General features: G+C 45.4%; 2 protein-coding genes across 2 annotated transcripts in view; both read left to right on the top strand.

Moving 5' to 3' along the window:
* The window catches only part of FAM189A1 (family with sequence similarity 189 member A1), a 115,830-nt gene that overhangs the window by 67,884 nt on the left and 32,497 nt on the right, over positions 1-15,449 (top strand). The window contains exon 3 of the mRNA XM_036278153.1: positions 12,223-12,333. Within this exon, the coding sequence (XP_036134046.1) occupies positions 12,223-12,333 (111 nt within the window). The remainder of the gene's footprint in view (positions 1-12,222; positions 12,334-15,449) is intronic.
* On the top strand, positions 4,855-6,378 carry NSMCE3 (NSE3 homolog, SMC5-SMC6 complex component). The gene has a single exon (XM_036277853.1). The coding sequence runs from the start codon at positions 4,933-4,935 to the stop codon at positions 5,812-5,814; it is 882 nt and encodes a 293-aa protein (XP_036133746.1). The 5' UTR covers positions 4,855-4,932; the 3' UTR covers positions 5,815-6,378.

Genomic DNA, 15,449 nt, shown 5'->3' with positions numbered 1-15,449 from the left:
GTTCAACCTCTGGCCCCAGTTGGGGTGGTTCGGGAGGCAACCCGTGTATGTGTCTCTCTCACATCCATGTTTCTCTCTCTCTTCCACTCTAAAAATCAATAGGAAAAATATCCTTGGGTGAGGATTAACAAAAAAAATGGCATGGTGTGCTCGAGAAGTGTGTTGTTGTGCTGTGCTCCCCTCGCCTTCTGTTCTCATTATGTTTTTATCGTACGGTCTATTTCTGTTTCCTCCGTCAATTCTGCTCCATAGTAGCCATCTGTTCTAGAATTTGTCTCCTTCAGACCACTGCGCTTCTTGGGCGTGTGAGTTTGCTTCCGCGAGTCATCTTGCCGGGCTGGTGTGGGTCCAGCTAGTGGCCAGGACAGCTGTGAACCTCTTCAGGCCGGGGTACATTGACAGAAGAGATGGGCACAGATAGAGTGGATGGCTTTCCCCTGTGGCAGTGGGCTGGCAGACCACATGGTCTAGTTTTGGATATGGTAGGGTGGGGGTTGAAATGGGGATAGGGCCCAGCCAGTGTGGCTCAGTAATTGAGCCTTGACCCAAGCACCAACCAAGCATCAAGAGGTTTGATTCCCGATCAGGGCACATGCCCGGGTTATGGGCCAGGTCCCCACTGCAGGGCATGTAGGAGGCGGCCAATTGATACTCTCGCTCATCGATGTTTCTCTCTCTCCCTCCCTCTCCTTTCCTCTCTCTAAAATCAATAAAGGGAAAAATAAAGAAATGGGTATAGGGTCCGTTTTTTCTTTTCTTTTCACTTTAAAAAGAATGTTTTAATTGAATTTTGAGAGAGAGAGAGAAAAACATTAGTTGGCTGCCTTCTACACGCTCCCTATTGGGGATCGAGCCCCCAACCCTGGCATGTGCCCTCACCGGAATCCAACTGGACCTCTCAGTTCATGGGACAGTGCTCAGTTCACTGGGCCACACCAGCCAGGCTAGGGGCCGCTTTTTGTATCAAATAGAGGTAGATCGTCTTCAGTCTCACCTTCCAACTTTTCTTTCAAAGTGGGCAGCTGAGTCCTCCCAGAACTGACAGCTCAGGTGGGCCAGACAGGCCTCTTCTCTGCTGCTTGGATGTCCCCGCAACCAGTCGGCTGACCCCACTCTGGCCTACATGGCTGTTCATGCTGGACCCTCCCAGAGATGCAGCCTTTCTCAGGACTCCCTGACCTTTGACCTGTAGTCTCTGATCCCTGATCTTGACTCATCTACCGTAGGCCATGGGGAGCACCAGTGGGCTGGTCTCTGGACACACCCTCACCCCAGGCATCGTCAGTAGCCACAGGAGACAAGAAACGTGGGGCTCCTGTTAGGACCAGTTCTAGGCAGGGAGCAGGGCTACATAGGGGTGCTACCTGAATCCAGGCAACAAAAACAGACCCTCGCTCCTGAAAACCCCCAGAACCTCAGGTCATAACCTTCTGTCCTCTCCTTCCAAGAACCCCAGGGACCAAGATTGTAGCATTGAGTAAGGTCTCGGGTCAGGGCCCAGCTACGGGCAAGATGAGAGGGTACTGAAGGCTCAGTCCCCTGCGGGATGGTGCTGGTCCGTCAGGTGGGTACGGAAGTGATGACCTTGCTGGAAAGACAGAGCAGGTTGAGGAGCAGCAGGGGCCGTGTGCGATCCGAGGTCCCGGCAGTGAACTGCTCAGTGAGGACAGGTGTCACTTAAGCCAGGATGATGTCCATGAAAGATGAGGATCCACCTTCAAGACCTCTAAATAAGTTCTGCCTTTCTAACCTACAGGCTCTGGGAAAACCCTAGATCCTCCCCCTTCCCAGGTCCCCCATAACATCAAAATGTGTCTTTGCCACAGGAAGGGAGGCTGCCTACCAACTTCTGGTCTTGTACCTGGACCTGAACTTCAGCAGCGTTTCAAGCTGATGTTCAAATGTCTGTAGATCTCCAAACCAGGTGAGGGGCTGGTGTGAGCCAGTGACTGGGACCCTGGCTTTACCAGGTGAAATCTGTCAACAACCAGGTGCTGGGACAACCGCATCTATAGATGTCAACTGGGATGCTTTTGGCTTAGAGTGTATGACACTCGGATCAAAAAAGTGTAAACAACAGAGGAAGTTATTATCTCAATGTGTCCCGAGGTGGGCTGCCCAGAGTTCGCTGGCTCAGCAGCCTAGTGAGGACACCAAGGACCCAGACCCTGTCCAGCTTCCGGTTCGGCACCTTTCAATGTGGGATGTGTTGGCTTGGTCACAAGATGATTGACACAGATGCACAATGCCTAGAAGAGGAATGTTTTCCCGTGAACCTCTTTTTGACAGCAAGTAAACATTTCTCAGAAGCCGCCCCCCAGATATTCCTTACATCTCACTGGCCAGAATTGGGTCACATGTCCACTCCTCACCCAGGCACTTGTTATTTGGGTTGTGTAATTTATACATATAGAAAATGTCATCTGGAGTAAGATTAATGAAGTAAAAATGTAAATGGATGTTGATATTAAACGGCAATGAGTGGGGCTGGATTTCTATAAACTGTATGTAATAATCACACTTGGGCACAAAGGATTAAGTAGAGTATAAGCATAACAGATGTACCCACATGAATTTCTGTGTGAAATTTTCCAATGTACAGTCTTTAAATGTCCAGAATAATAACCACAGTGAATTAGGTAATTTGCTCAGAGGTAAATGGGAAAGGAAAACACTTATGAGCAGTGAGCCACTGGATAATTATAAACAATCGAGCAGGCCAAGAAAATTTCATCAGCACATTTTTAATGACTGATTGGATCCCAGGAAGCAGTTAATGAGCTCAGATTTGCTTTTTCCCCACACCACCTCTTCTCAGACTTGTGGGATTCATAAAATCATTCTCCTCAAGAAAGAAAGATGCCCTGGTTTCTCCAACTAGATTAAGGGATGATGCTGCCAACCTTGAGGAGCAGGAATGCTCTGGAAAAGCAAGCTCCTTCATCTCTCATGCCTTTAGGGTTGTCCCTCCGCAGCCCAGGCAGCTGGACCAGGTGCAGCATCAGGTGCTCCTCTGCTCTTTCTTCCTTCCCAGATGCATGTGGCTCTCACCCGTGGTGGGGCTTTCTCTCTTCATTGTCAGGGCAATGATTGTGTCTGCCACATTTGTATTTATAAGGTGGCTGTTTTCCCCTGATGTTACAGGGTCCCTACCATCTTTTTTTTTTTTTTATCCTCACCAAGGACATTTTTGCATTTATCCTCAGATAGAGCAGGAGGGAAAGAGGGAGGAAGCGAGAGAGAGAGAAACATCGATGTGAGAGAGACACATGAAGTGGCTGCCACCCCATGACCCCAACCAGGTTTGGGACAAACTGCAACCGAGGCACATGCCCCTAGGGAACCCAGGACTCTCTGGTCCGTGGGCCGACACTTTAACCGCTGGGCTAAATGGGCCAGGGTTTGTTCTTTGCCTGTTCCTAACCCAGGCCTTATTTGTCCCATCTTTTTTGTCCAATTACTTCTGGTAATGCCTTTTTTTGTTCTAAAACCTCATGTGAGGCTATGTTTATTGATTTTAGAGAGAGGAGAAAGGAGAGGGAGAGAAATATCAGTGTGAGAAACATCGATCAGTTGTGTACCCCAACCAGGGATCGAACCTGAAACCTGGGTATGTGCCCTGATCAGGAATCGAACCTGCAACCCTTCCAGTGCAAGGGATGATGCCCAACCAAGGCAGCCACCTGGCCAGGGCTAATAAGATTGTGTTTTGATGCTGTTATTCAAATAATGTGTTTTGAATTGCTTTCCTTTGAATATATTTGCACCAAAGAGGAACTGAGTTTGATTTTGTTGTTTAAAGAGTTTACCCATTTTCTGGGTAACTTTAAAAATAACACAACAAAACAGGTAAATCCAGTTTCTTCTTTGTAAGTCAGTAAATAGGAAAGGAACACATTTGCTAAGATCTGTAGAAGTAATGGCAGAAGATTACGGATAGTTTGAGTTAATAAAATGACTCATGTTGGCTATTAAGAGTTGCGCAATTAAAAATATATATGTACACAGTGCACACATCACAGATCAGGAGGGATGACATCTCTGGGTTCTCTCCTTTCTTATCAAGCCCTAAGGCTGATATAGTAAGAATTATGAAATTCAAGAGATTCACATTATTGCAGTTCTTGATCATTGATGCAAAATTAAATGGTAACCTCTTAAGAGAGCTCGTTTCTGTTTGCAGCATTCTTCTTTTCCATTTCTGCTAAAAATTGTGGTTGTGGGCCCAAGGCAGTTTACACGTGCTTTCCAAAAGATAAACTCTCTTGACAGGCCGCTGAACCGTGCTCTAGGCAGTGGGTTTGGTCGTCGGGTTTGGTCGTCGCCTTCTAGCTGATGGGAGTTGAATGCAAAAATATAAAGACTGAAACAGGGAAAACATGGTAAACTGCGGCATGGGGAGGGAGTGGCGAAGGCAAAGCCCACTGGGCATCCTCTGGGTCTTTTATTCATTGTGGTCCAGCTTCGTGCAGAAGGAAATGCGTTCACGCCCCCTCCAGGCTCTTGCCTTTCCGTCCACTTTATTCTTCCACATTCATGGAGTCCCCTCCATGTATACAACATTCCCAACTTGAAGACTCTTGATATTCGCGATCTGGGTCACTCTCCCGGGCCTGAACTTACCGCACACTCAGTTCGTTCCGGTTCCTGTTCGCTGTGGGCCTGGTGTGCAAGGACGCCCCTGCCTCACCGACGCGCTGCAGTCACCTGGCGGCGGCTGGGCAGACGCCGAGGACGCAGCACGTCGTCCCTGTGACGCACCGCGCAGTTCCCGCCCATCGGTGCGGGGCGCGGCCTCTGTGACGCAACGCGCGCCTCTGGCCCCGCCCAGGCGTACGGCGCGCCGACCCACAATCCGCAGCGCGCCGCTGTCGGGTCTCCGCCGCCGGTACCCGGAGCTCCCGGCCTGAACGGGCGCGTACTGCCGGTGACATGTTGCAGAAGCCGCGGAGCCGGGGCCGCCCCAGCTCCCAGGCCGACAGGGACTGGGGCCGCGGCGGGGACAGCCGGGCCTCCAGAAGCGGCGTCGCCGAGGAGGCCCCGAGCACCTCCCGCGGGGCGGGCGGCTCGCAGGAGCCCCGCAGCGCCTCCTCGCAGGGCGCCCGCCGGGCCGGGGCGTCCCCCGCGGCGGGGCCCAGGTCCCAGAAGCAGCTGGAGCTGAAGGTGGCCGAGCTGGTGCAGTTCCTGCTGATTAAGGACCAGAAGAAGATCCCGATCAAGCGGAGCGACATCGTGAAGCACGTCCTCGGGGACTACAGGGACCTGTTCCCCGACCTGCTCCGACTGGCGGCCGAGCGCCTCCAGTACGTCTTCGGGTACAAGCTGGTGGAGCTGGAGCCCAAGAGCAGCACCTACATCCTCATCAACACCCTGGAGCCCGTGGAGGAGGACGCGGAGGTGCGCGGCGACCAGGGCACGCCCACCACCGGCCTCCTGATGATCGTGCTGGGGCTCATCTTCATGAAAGGCAACACCGTCAAGGAGACCGAGGTCTGGGACTTCCTGCGGCGCCTCGGGGTGTTCCCCACCAAGAAGCATCTCATTTTTGGCGACCCCAAGAAGCTCATTACGGAAGACTTTGTTCGGCAGCGTTACCTGGAGTACCGGCGGATCCCGCACACCGACCCCGTGGACTATGAACTGCAGTGGGGCCCGCGCACCAGCCTGGAGACCAGCAAGATGAAAGTGTTGAAGTTTGTGGCCAAAGTCCACAATCAGGACCCCAAAGACTGGCCAGCGCAGTACTGCGAGGCTCTGGCGGAGGAGGAGGACCGGGCCAGGCCTCAGGCCAGCGCCCCAGCCGCCTCGTCTTGAAATCTTCGATTCCGGGGGACTCCTGGGGACCCTGAGGGGGAGTGTCAAAGGCACCGGCCTGAAGGGGTGTCGGTGGGAGGGAGTGTATTTCTGTAAAGTTTAAACGTGTGTAACTTTTAGGATGTTTTTGCAAACATTCGTTCTCACTGTTTGTTATAAAGTATTTGGTAATACGTGTTCAATTATAGAAATAGGAGGAGAGGATTTATTTTGTTTTACTGTCTGTGTTGTGTGTGTGAAAATTTGGTTAGCTTTATAAAATGAATTGGAAGGTTTTGTACCTTGGAGCAAAGAACACATCAGTGAATTGCTTTGGTGCCAAGTAGATAAAAGCAAAGTGGCTGTTATATGGCCTCTTAAATACCCCAGTTTGTATGGAAAAATAAAAACCTTCATAAGTAAAAATATAATTGCCTGTATCCTTTCTTGCCTTAGCACAGCTATTTTATGTTTTCTACGTGTATAAGCGTTATTCATCAGTGTAAGAAAATTGTATTTTATCTGAATAACATTTTTTAAAATTCATAATTATTATTCAGCTCTGTGGCTAACCATTTAGTTTCATTTAGCTTTTTTGGTTGTTGCTACTATAGTTATAATAAATACTATATCTTTGAAGCAGCTAAGTATTGTGCATTTTTAAAAGTGTGAGTCATGACTCAAAATTGACATTTAAAAAAAGACAGTTTTTGCTACTAAGGTAAATAGTGTTTCGTAGAAGTTGCTTTATTTCTCATATGTGTGTTCAGCTTGGATTGTAATGTAAAATATATTTCTCTTACCGTGAGTCACAAAACATGTTTATAAAACCTTAGCGATCAACTGTGCCTACTTGGGAAGCCGACTACCTGGGTTCAGATTCAGGCTCCACCCACCCAGCTACTTACATTTAGACAGGTTACCTGCTTACAGGTGTTTCCTCACCTATGAGACGGGCTGATGATGCCCATATTATGTTGCTAGTGTGACATTTAGATATGGAAGAATATGTGATTTTTGGCATTGTGCCTGGTGGGCAGGCTTTTTGTTATTACTTTGTTCCTTAAATTTCTTAAAAACATGTTTTTTATTTCCTTTGGTCTGGAGCAGTTAACAAACTTTTTATTTTAAGGTTTTCTTTTATGATCTTGCTCTAAGTCATTCCTAGAATTACAGTCACTGGTTCAGAAGTTATGGCAATATTTTTCTAGTCATACTATTGTATGGTTTTATGAAAAAACTTAATTCATGGTATCCAGGGAGTAGAGCCCATATAAAATGGTGAGAGCAGGGAAGTTAGATGTTAAGATTCTCCCCTGTGCCCTGGCTGGTTTGCTCAGTGGTTAGAGCGTTGGCCCACGGACCAATGAGTCATGGGTTCGATTCAGGTCAACGGCATGTACCTGGATTGAGGTTCATCCCCAGCCCTGGTCGGGTCGTGCCAGAGGCAACCAGTTGATGTGTCCCTCTCACATTGATGATTCTCCCTCCCGCTCTATCTGATGATAAAGAGAAAAATATCTTCAGGTGGGGATTTTTAAAAAAGATCTCCCCTGGGCTTTTAGAGTCATTGCAGGGCAGTAAAAAAGGTATAGGTTTTGAATTATGACTCGTGTTATGTCAGTATGGTGATTTGGGGTAGGTTTTCAACTCTGAATGTCAATTTATCTGCAAAATGGGAAAAAAATAACAGCTATATTATAGTTTGCTTTATGGATTAAATTAACCTGAAGAAAAGAGGTCCATAGCTTCCGGTTAAATGCTGTTTATTTACAGAGATTCAACAAAGGATTATTCAGTGGGTGAATGGCTACAATTGTTTTTGGGGGAAGAGACCGCAAATTAACCATGAAATGAGGTAAATAGCTTACCTTAAAAAAGTGAACTAGATCAACACCGTCATCTAGAAACATCTAGAAGAAATATGGTAGGTTACTGGGTTTTATTTCATTCTTTTGAATTGGAATTTGCATTTATTTCATCAATGGAATGAATATAGTTGGTCCTTGAAGACATTTTTTCTTTTGCATTTTATTTCTGGCCACGCATCCTGCTGACTCGTCCTCTGCCTCACTGGCTGCCTTCCCCTCTGGTGTACCTAATACTGCCATTTTCGTCAGTAAATGGTGAAAATTGTCATAACCCAGTGCCCATTTTCAGTTATAGCTGAAACACATTATCTTCTCCCCACTTTTCTCATAGGGATGTTAACAATTTACCATCAGTGAATTACCAGGTTGTTTCAGATCTTAAAATAGAAAACATTATAGACCAAATCTGGGATCTTCTCACCCTCCCCAGATGTGTCGGGGGATTGTGGGTCTCGTGCTACTGCAGGATTTAATACTTTATACATATACGCACATGAACGTTACATGGAGTGTTTTGTGAGATTTTTCAGCTTAAAACTTGGTATTATACTATGTCCTTGTGTAACTTGCTATTTTACTCGACATTGTTTTGGAGACTTAGCCAGGTAGATCTGATTCATTCATTTGATTTGTCCTTTCAGTTGGGAGGAGAGGGAATAACAATTTGTTTATCTATTCCCTAACGGTTAGACAGGTTATTTCTAATTTTTTGCTATTTGCAGGCAGTATACACAGTGCTTCCCTAACCACATGTGTGAGAGCATCTGCAGCCAGAAATAGCAATCATGGGGCATCGTTGCCCAATTATGCCTGAGCATGTGTTCAGTTATACTCCTACCAGCAGGCTAGAGTTCTCTCTACTCACCCGCCTTCCTGTGCCTCATGAGTGATGTGAAGCATCTTTTTTTTTTTTATCCTCACCTGAGGACATTTTTCTATTTTTTGTTCAGGTAGAGTGGGAGGGAGAGAGAGGAACAGAGAGGGAGAGAAACATCGATATGAAAGGAACACATCGAGTGGCTGCCACCCACACGACCGACCAGGGCCGGGGACAAACTGCAACCGAGGTACATGCCCTTAGCGGGAACCGAACCCGGGTCTCTCCGGACCGCAGGCCGACGCTCTAACCGCTGAACCAAACCGGCCAGGGCGAAGCATCTTTTCTTACCCTCTGTCTCTCTTTTCTTTCACCATCAGGTTTTTCGGTTTGTTTTTGTTTTATCTGTTAGACCTTTTTATTGATTTGTGAGACTTTTTATATGTTCTGCAGATCATTGTCTGGTATATCTACTGCAAATACCTTCTCATGTTTTCACTTTATTTTTGTCATACAGATAATATGATGTTAATGTATCAAAATCATCAGTGTTTTACTTTTTTTTTTTCGAATCCTCACCCGAGGCTATATTTCCATTTATCTTCAGATAGAGCGGGAAGGAGGGAGGAAGAAAAAGAGAGAGAAACATCAATGTGAGAGAGGCACATTGATTGGTTGCCTCCTGTACGACCCCAACTGGAGCTTGGGACTAACTGCAACCGAGGTCCATGCCCTTGGCCGGAATCAAACCCGGACTCTTTGGTCTGAGGGCCAATGCTCTAACTGCTGAGCCAAACCGGCCAGGGCCAGTGTTTTACTTTTATTTTATTTTTTTAATCTTCACTTGAGGACATTCTTCCACTCTTTTGTTCAGATAGAGTGGGAGGGAGAAAGAGAGAAACATCCACGTGAAAGGGACACATCGAGTAGCTGCCACCTGCACGACCCAACCAGGGCCGGGGACAAACTGCAACGGAGGTATGTCCCCTTAGTGGGAACCAAACCCGGGTCTCTGGACCGCAGGCCGACGCTCTAACTGCTGAGCCAAACTGGCCTGGGCCAGTGTTTTACTTTTAAAGGCTGTAGAATATTTTTGTGTAGCTCTTTAAAAAACTCCCTAATTCTAATATTGTAGAGAGTTTCTAGTATTTTCTTCTAAGGTGTTCAACATTTTGACTTGGACAGTTATATTTTTTAACTGCCTTTGTGTATGGTGTGAGAAATGGATGTAATTTTTCTATTGGATCGCCTAGCATTAATTTTTTTGTATGGTTTATCCTTTCCATGCAGATTTAGAATATACTTTATATAATATATAGCAATATCTCATATATAAATAAATTGATGACTAGAAGTAAAGTGGTTTATTTGCTATCTATTTGCCAATACCATGCTACTATAATTCTGTGGAATCATACATTTTTTTCTCTTCTTCTCCAATTCTTATACCTTCTATTTTAGTCTTCTTTTTCTTTTCTTTCTTTCTTTTTTTTGCATTGGCTGGTACTACAATACATTATGGAACAGACTTGGTGGGGCTGATATCTTTGTTTCTGAGTTTAAAAGGAGTAACTTTTAAAGTTTTACATCAGTGTGTTATTTGCTTAGTTTTTTACCCCCAGAAATATCTTTACTTGGGCTATTTAATTTTCCTCCTGTTCCTAGCTTGCTTAGAGATGTTCAGAAAAATTATAAATGGCATTTAGATTTGTAATACATTCTTTTTTTTTGTTTTTTTTATCCTCACCTGAGGACATTTTTCCATTTTTTGTTCAGATAGAGTGGGAGGGAGGGAAGGAGAGAGAGAAAGAGAAACATCGACGTGAAAGGGACACGTCGTGTGGTTGCCACTTGCACGACCCAACCAGGGCTGGGGACAAACTGCAACCAGGTATGTGCCCTTAGCGGGAACTGAACCCGGGTCTCTCTGGACCGCAGGCCGACGCTCTAACTGCTGAGCCAAACCGGCCAGGGCTATAACACATTCTTTATCATAGTCTGCTGGTGATAAAATTTTAATCTAAATTTGGAATATTTTTTGGTATAGTTTAGTGTAATAACACCAATGTTAACCATTATTGCGTTTTTGGGACATTGTCCCCGTTCTTGATATATTACTCTTTTTAAAAAAATATGTTTTTATTCTTTTATTTAAATTTTTTTTTCTTTATTGACTTTAGAGAAAGAGGAAGGGAGAAGGAAAGAGAGATAGAAACATGGATGAGAGAGAATATCGATCAACTGCCTCCTGCACACCCCCCACTGGGGATCGGGCCCACAACCCAGGCATGTGCCCTGACCGGGAATCAAACCAAACCTGGACCTCTCAGTCCATGAGATGACGCTCAATCCACTGAGCCATGTGGGCTGGGCTTGGTGTATTAATCTTAAAGATTATTCTTGATCACAAAGATTTGTTTCATTAGATTTCGCCTGATTATTTACATAGGTGCAGCAAGAGTATTAGCTAACCATAGAGACTTGGGTTTATTTTTGTCAATCTAGCACCATCTCTGCTAATTATTTTGAAATCTAGGCAATAAGCAGAAAGAATATCATGTATATCCTGCTTTTGCTATATGAACTGTACCCTAGGGTAACAAAACAGTTGATATAGGAACATCTCTTCTATATACTGAAACCTGGGAATAAAAAAAGAAAAAAACTATGACCTTAGACCAGCAGTAATTAGGAAACTAATCAGTGAATGGGGCCAGGCGTCAAAAATGGCTGCTAGCATCAGAGACATTCTTTACTTTCCATTAGGCTGCTTGATCAAACCTCTGCATCTAAGCACCAAATTACAAGAAATACAGAGGATGGAGGTACGGGAAGAGACGGGGACAATTAGCAACGTTTAGGCTGTAGGAAACTATGACAAATGAACCAGTTTCTTCAGATTCCAAGGAAGGAAAAAGAACAATGGAAGGGAAACCCATAAATTAAAAAACATCTAAGATTCAGAACAATGGGTTGTACTATATGGAGCTCCTTTGTATCCTGTGCAACCCGATTCAGAGTACGAAACGATTCGAAAAAATTAGGGAAATGCACACCCTGAACATTTGGTATTAATGAATTATTACTATAAAGGTGATAGCAGGTTTTTGGTTATGTTTGCAAAAAGAGCATCAATATTTTAGAAATACGCACTGAAATATTTAAGAGTGAAATCAGCCAGTGTCTGATATTTGCTGCAAAATTTTCCAAAGGGAGAAAGGTATCAGTGAAAGAACTGATCGTGAATTGATTAATTGTTGAGATTGGGTGATGGGTACTCGGGCTTCAATACACTGTTTTCTCTGCTTTTACATAGGTATGAAGTTTTACATTAAACTAACTAACTAACTAACTAAATAAATAAATAAATAAATAAAGGCCTTCTAAGTAATAACCTTCTTTCACTTGATTTTCTTTAGCAATTTATAAGTTGTTACTTTTGAGACTATATAACACTATTTTGAGGCTATGTAATATGTAGTATTCTCAAGTGTAACTTCTAAAAATCTCTTACAATATATTTCAAATAAAATCATGGTCACTGACGATGGCTTCTTAGAGTTTGCCTTTTCTTTTTGATTTCAGGGAAGGTGAGTTTGAAATTCTGAGAAATCAGATTTCCCTTCAAAACATGCTCTGCGTGTAATTATTTGATTAACCGAGAGCGTTTTTGCAGCCAGATCATTTTTCCTCTGAGCTTCTCCAAGTGAATAATCAATTTTGTGTTTGGTCCACTTCCAGATAACGTTTTTCATGCTGCTCTCTGCCGTGTGTGTGATGCTGAATTTGGCTGGTTCGATTCTCTCCTGTCAGAACGCTCAGCTAGTCAGCTCCTTGGAAGGCTGTCAACTGGTGAGTGATGACAACACAAACCTTTTCAGGAAGGTCACAGGCTTTGCTTTTGCGTGAAAGTAATTTGAAAAATAATTTTATTATGCCCGTGCATTTCTTCTGATGTTTCATGGTTGTTTGCGGAATTAAATTTCAGTCGATTCATTTCTAAAACCTCTCCCAGATTAGCGCTTGTACTACTTTCTAAATCAGTTACTAATGGAATATTTCTAAGGATCGTGGTGTAGTACTGTTTGCAAGTGAACCTCTTTAGTAACGATTGTAGTTTAGCATTTGTTGCACTGATTTTTCTCTCCTGAATTTTTAAAACTCAATCTTGTAAGTCGATTCTAAGTTCCTAGACATATATATCTATATAAATATAGATACATATATATGGTGAGTGTGTCAAAAGACTTTTGTTTTCATTTTTCAATTAAAGAGAATTCTTGCCCGGCCAGCATTGACCCATGGACCAAGAGGTTTCCAGTTCGATTCCCGGTCAGGACACATGCCCAGGTTGTGGGCCTGATCCCCAGTGGGGGGCATGCAGGAGGCGGCCAGTCGATATTCTTTCTCATCCATGTTTCTCCCTCTCCCTTCCTATCTCTCTAAGATCAATAAAGAAAAAAAAATTTTTTTTAAGAGAATTTGTTTTTAGGTCTAGGAAAAGTGTAGACAGTGTGCTATGTACATTGTAGGGGATCAATAAAGTGTTTGTTGCATAGAATCATCATTCCATATTCTGACTTAGCTTCTGGAGCAGTAGCACGTGTATCTGGCTGGGGCAGAAACTGAAGTCTGTCCGGTCACCTTGAGTAACGGTGTAGCTGACCTTCTTATATGACCATGGCTACTGGGTATGGGGCGTTGGCATTTGTTGCTTTATCTGGGAGACTGTACAGTGCTACCTTTTATTTATTTTTTATTTTTTTATTATTATTATTTTTTAATCCTCATCCGAGGACACCTTTCCATTTATTGTACAGACAGAGTGGGAGGGAGAGAGAGGAAGAGAGAGAGAGGGAAACATCGATGTGAAAGGGACACATCGAGTGGCTGCCACCCACACGACCAACCAGGGCCGGGGACAAACTGCAACCGAGGTACATGCCCTTAGCGGGAACCGAACCCGGGTCTCTCTGGACCGCAGGCGGACGCTCTAACCGCTGAGCCAAACCGGCCAGGGCAGTACTACCTTTTAGAGCCACCCATGACCTCGCTCAGTCTGTGGCTCTCATTTCTGAGAGGTCGGGCTGTCCTGAATCAGCTGAAGCTTCTCTGTAGCTAGGCCTTGCCTCCATTCCTTGTGGCTGTGCTGTCTGGGTCCAAGGGGGCAGCTGCCGCCCCTGTTCCTCACCCAGGCCAACAGGTCTTGTTGGCCCGGTTTCAACGCTGAAGTACCTACTGAGTTCCCAAAACTAACAGTGAGAGCGTTAGTTTCTTGTTATTTTCTGTTCATTGTGTCCTGGACCACAGTGATCAGCTTGCATCCCAATGTGGGGTACACAGGGTGTCCTGGGTGTGGCCCAGCATATTTCCGGTGACTGCTAAGAATTCTCGCTGCCTGGAGCCCCATCTCCATCAGAAAGGGTGACTTGCCAACGTATATGCACACTTGATCAGCTTTTTAAAATCCTCACCCAAGGCCCTGGCCGGTTTGGCTCAGCGGTTAGAGCGCCCACCTGCGGTCCGGAGAGACCCGGGTTCGGTTCCCGCTAAGGGCATGTACCTTGGTTGCAGTTTATCCCCGGCCCTGGTTGGTCGTGCGGGTGGCAGCCACTCGATGTGTCCCTTTCACATCGATGTTTCTCTCTCTCTCTCTTCCTCTCTCTCCCTCCCACTCTGTCTGTACAAAGAATGGAAAAATGTCCTCGGGTGAGGATAAAAAAAAAAAAAAAAAAAAAATCCTCACCCAAGGATATTTTTCCATTGATTTAAAACAAAAAAAACAGAGTGGGCCCTGGCCGGTTTGACTCAGTGGTTAGAGCATTGGCCTGCGGTCGGAGAGACCCGGGTTCGGTTCCCGCTAAGGGCACGTACCTCGGTTGCGGTTTGTCCCTGGCCCTGGTTGGTCGTGCGGGTGACAACCACTCAATGTGTCCCTTTCACATCGATGTTTCTCTCTCTCTCTCTCTCTTCCTCCCACTCTATCTGAACAAAAAATGGAAAAATTTCCTCCGGTGAGGAAAAAAAAAAAATAGTGTAGGAGGAAGGGAGGGTGGAGAGAGAGAGAAACATCAATGTGAGAGACACATCGATTGATTGCCTCTTGCACAACCCTGACTGGGGCCAAGGATGGAACCTGCAACCCAGGTACATGCCCTTGACCAGGAATCGAACCCATGACTCTGGTCCACTGACCAGGAATCGAACCCATGGCTCTGGTCCACTGGCTCTAACTGCTGAGCCAAACTGGCCAGGGCTTGATCAGCTTTTTTTTTTCTTTTTCTTTTTATTTATTGATTTTAGAGAGAGAGGGAGAGGGAGAGAGAGATAGAAACATCAATGAGAGAAAACATTAATTGGCCGCCTCCTGTATGCCCCCCACTGGGGATTTGGCCCACAACCTCTTGGTGCAGGGTCAACACTCAACCACTGAGCCACACCAGCTGGGCTTGGTCCGCTTTTTTATTCCTAAATATTAGGTGCTATGAATATGGTATGCTCTGGCAATCTACATGGGATCGGCCAGTTTTTAATCTGACCCTCAATTTCCAATGCAGGGCCCTGTGTGGGGGAGACAGTGGGATTGGGGTGATGTTCCTAAGGTCTGTGTTCAAAAGAAAGCCTAGTACCTGAAAGGTCTTTTTTTTTTTTTTTTTGTTCAGGTAGAGTGGGAGGGGGAGAGAGGAAGAGAGAGAGAAACATTGATGTGAAAGGGACACATCGAGTGGCTGCCACCCGCACGACCCACCAGGGCCGGAGACAAACTGCAACCGAGGTACATGCCCTTAGCGGGAATCGAACCCGGGTCTCTCTAGACCGCAGGCCGACTCTCTAACCGCTGAGCCAAACCGGCCAGGGCTGAAAGGTCTTAATCTTGAACCCTGTTTCCTTACGTTGTGCTCTGCGTGAAAGGCTAGCAAAGGAGCAATTTATATATGAATATTTATGCAATTTCATGTTCATGTGTA

Source organism: Molossus molossus, unplaced genomic scaffold (assembly GCF_014108415.1).
Source record: "Molossus molossus isolate mMolMol1 unplaced genomic scaffold, mMolMol1.p scaffold_m16_p_24, whole genome shotgun sequence".
NCBI lineage: Eukaryota > Metazoa > Chordata > Mammalia > Chiroptera > Molossidae > Molossus > Molossus molossus.
The sequence above is the reverse complement of the archived record's forward strand: the minus strand, read 5'-3'. Positions and strand labels throughout refer to the sequence as shown.

Excerpts from the sequence above, each read along its gene's own strand:
- NSMCE3 (XM_036277853.1), top strand. The coding sequence starts at position 4,933 with ATGTTGCAGAAGCCGCGGAGCCGGGGCCGCCCCAGCTCCCAGGCCGAC.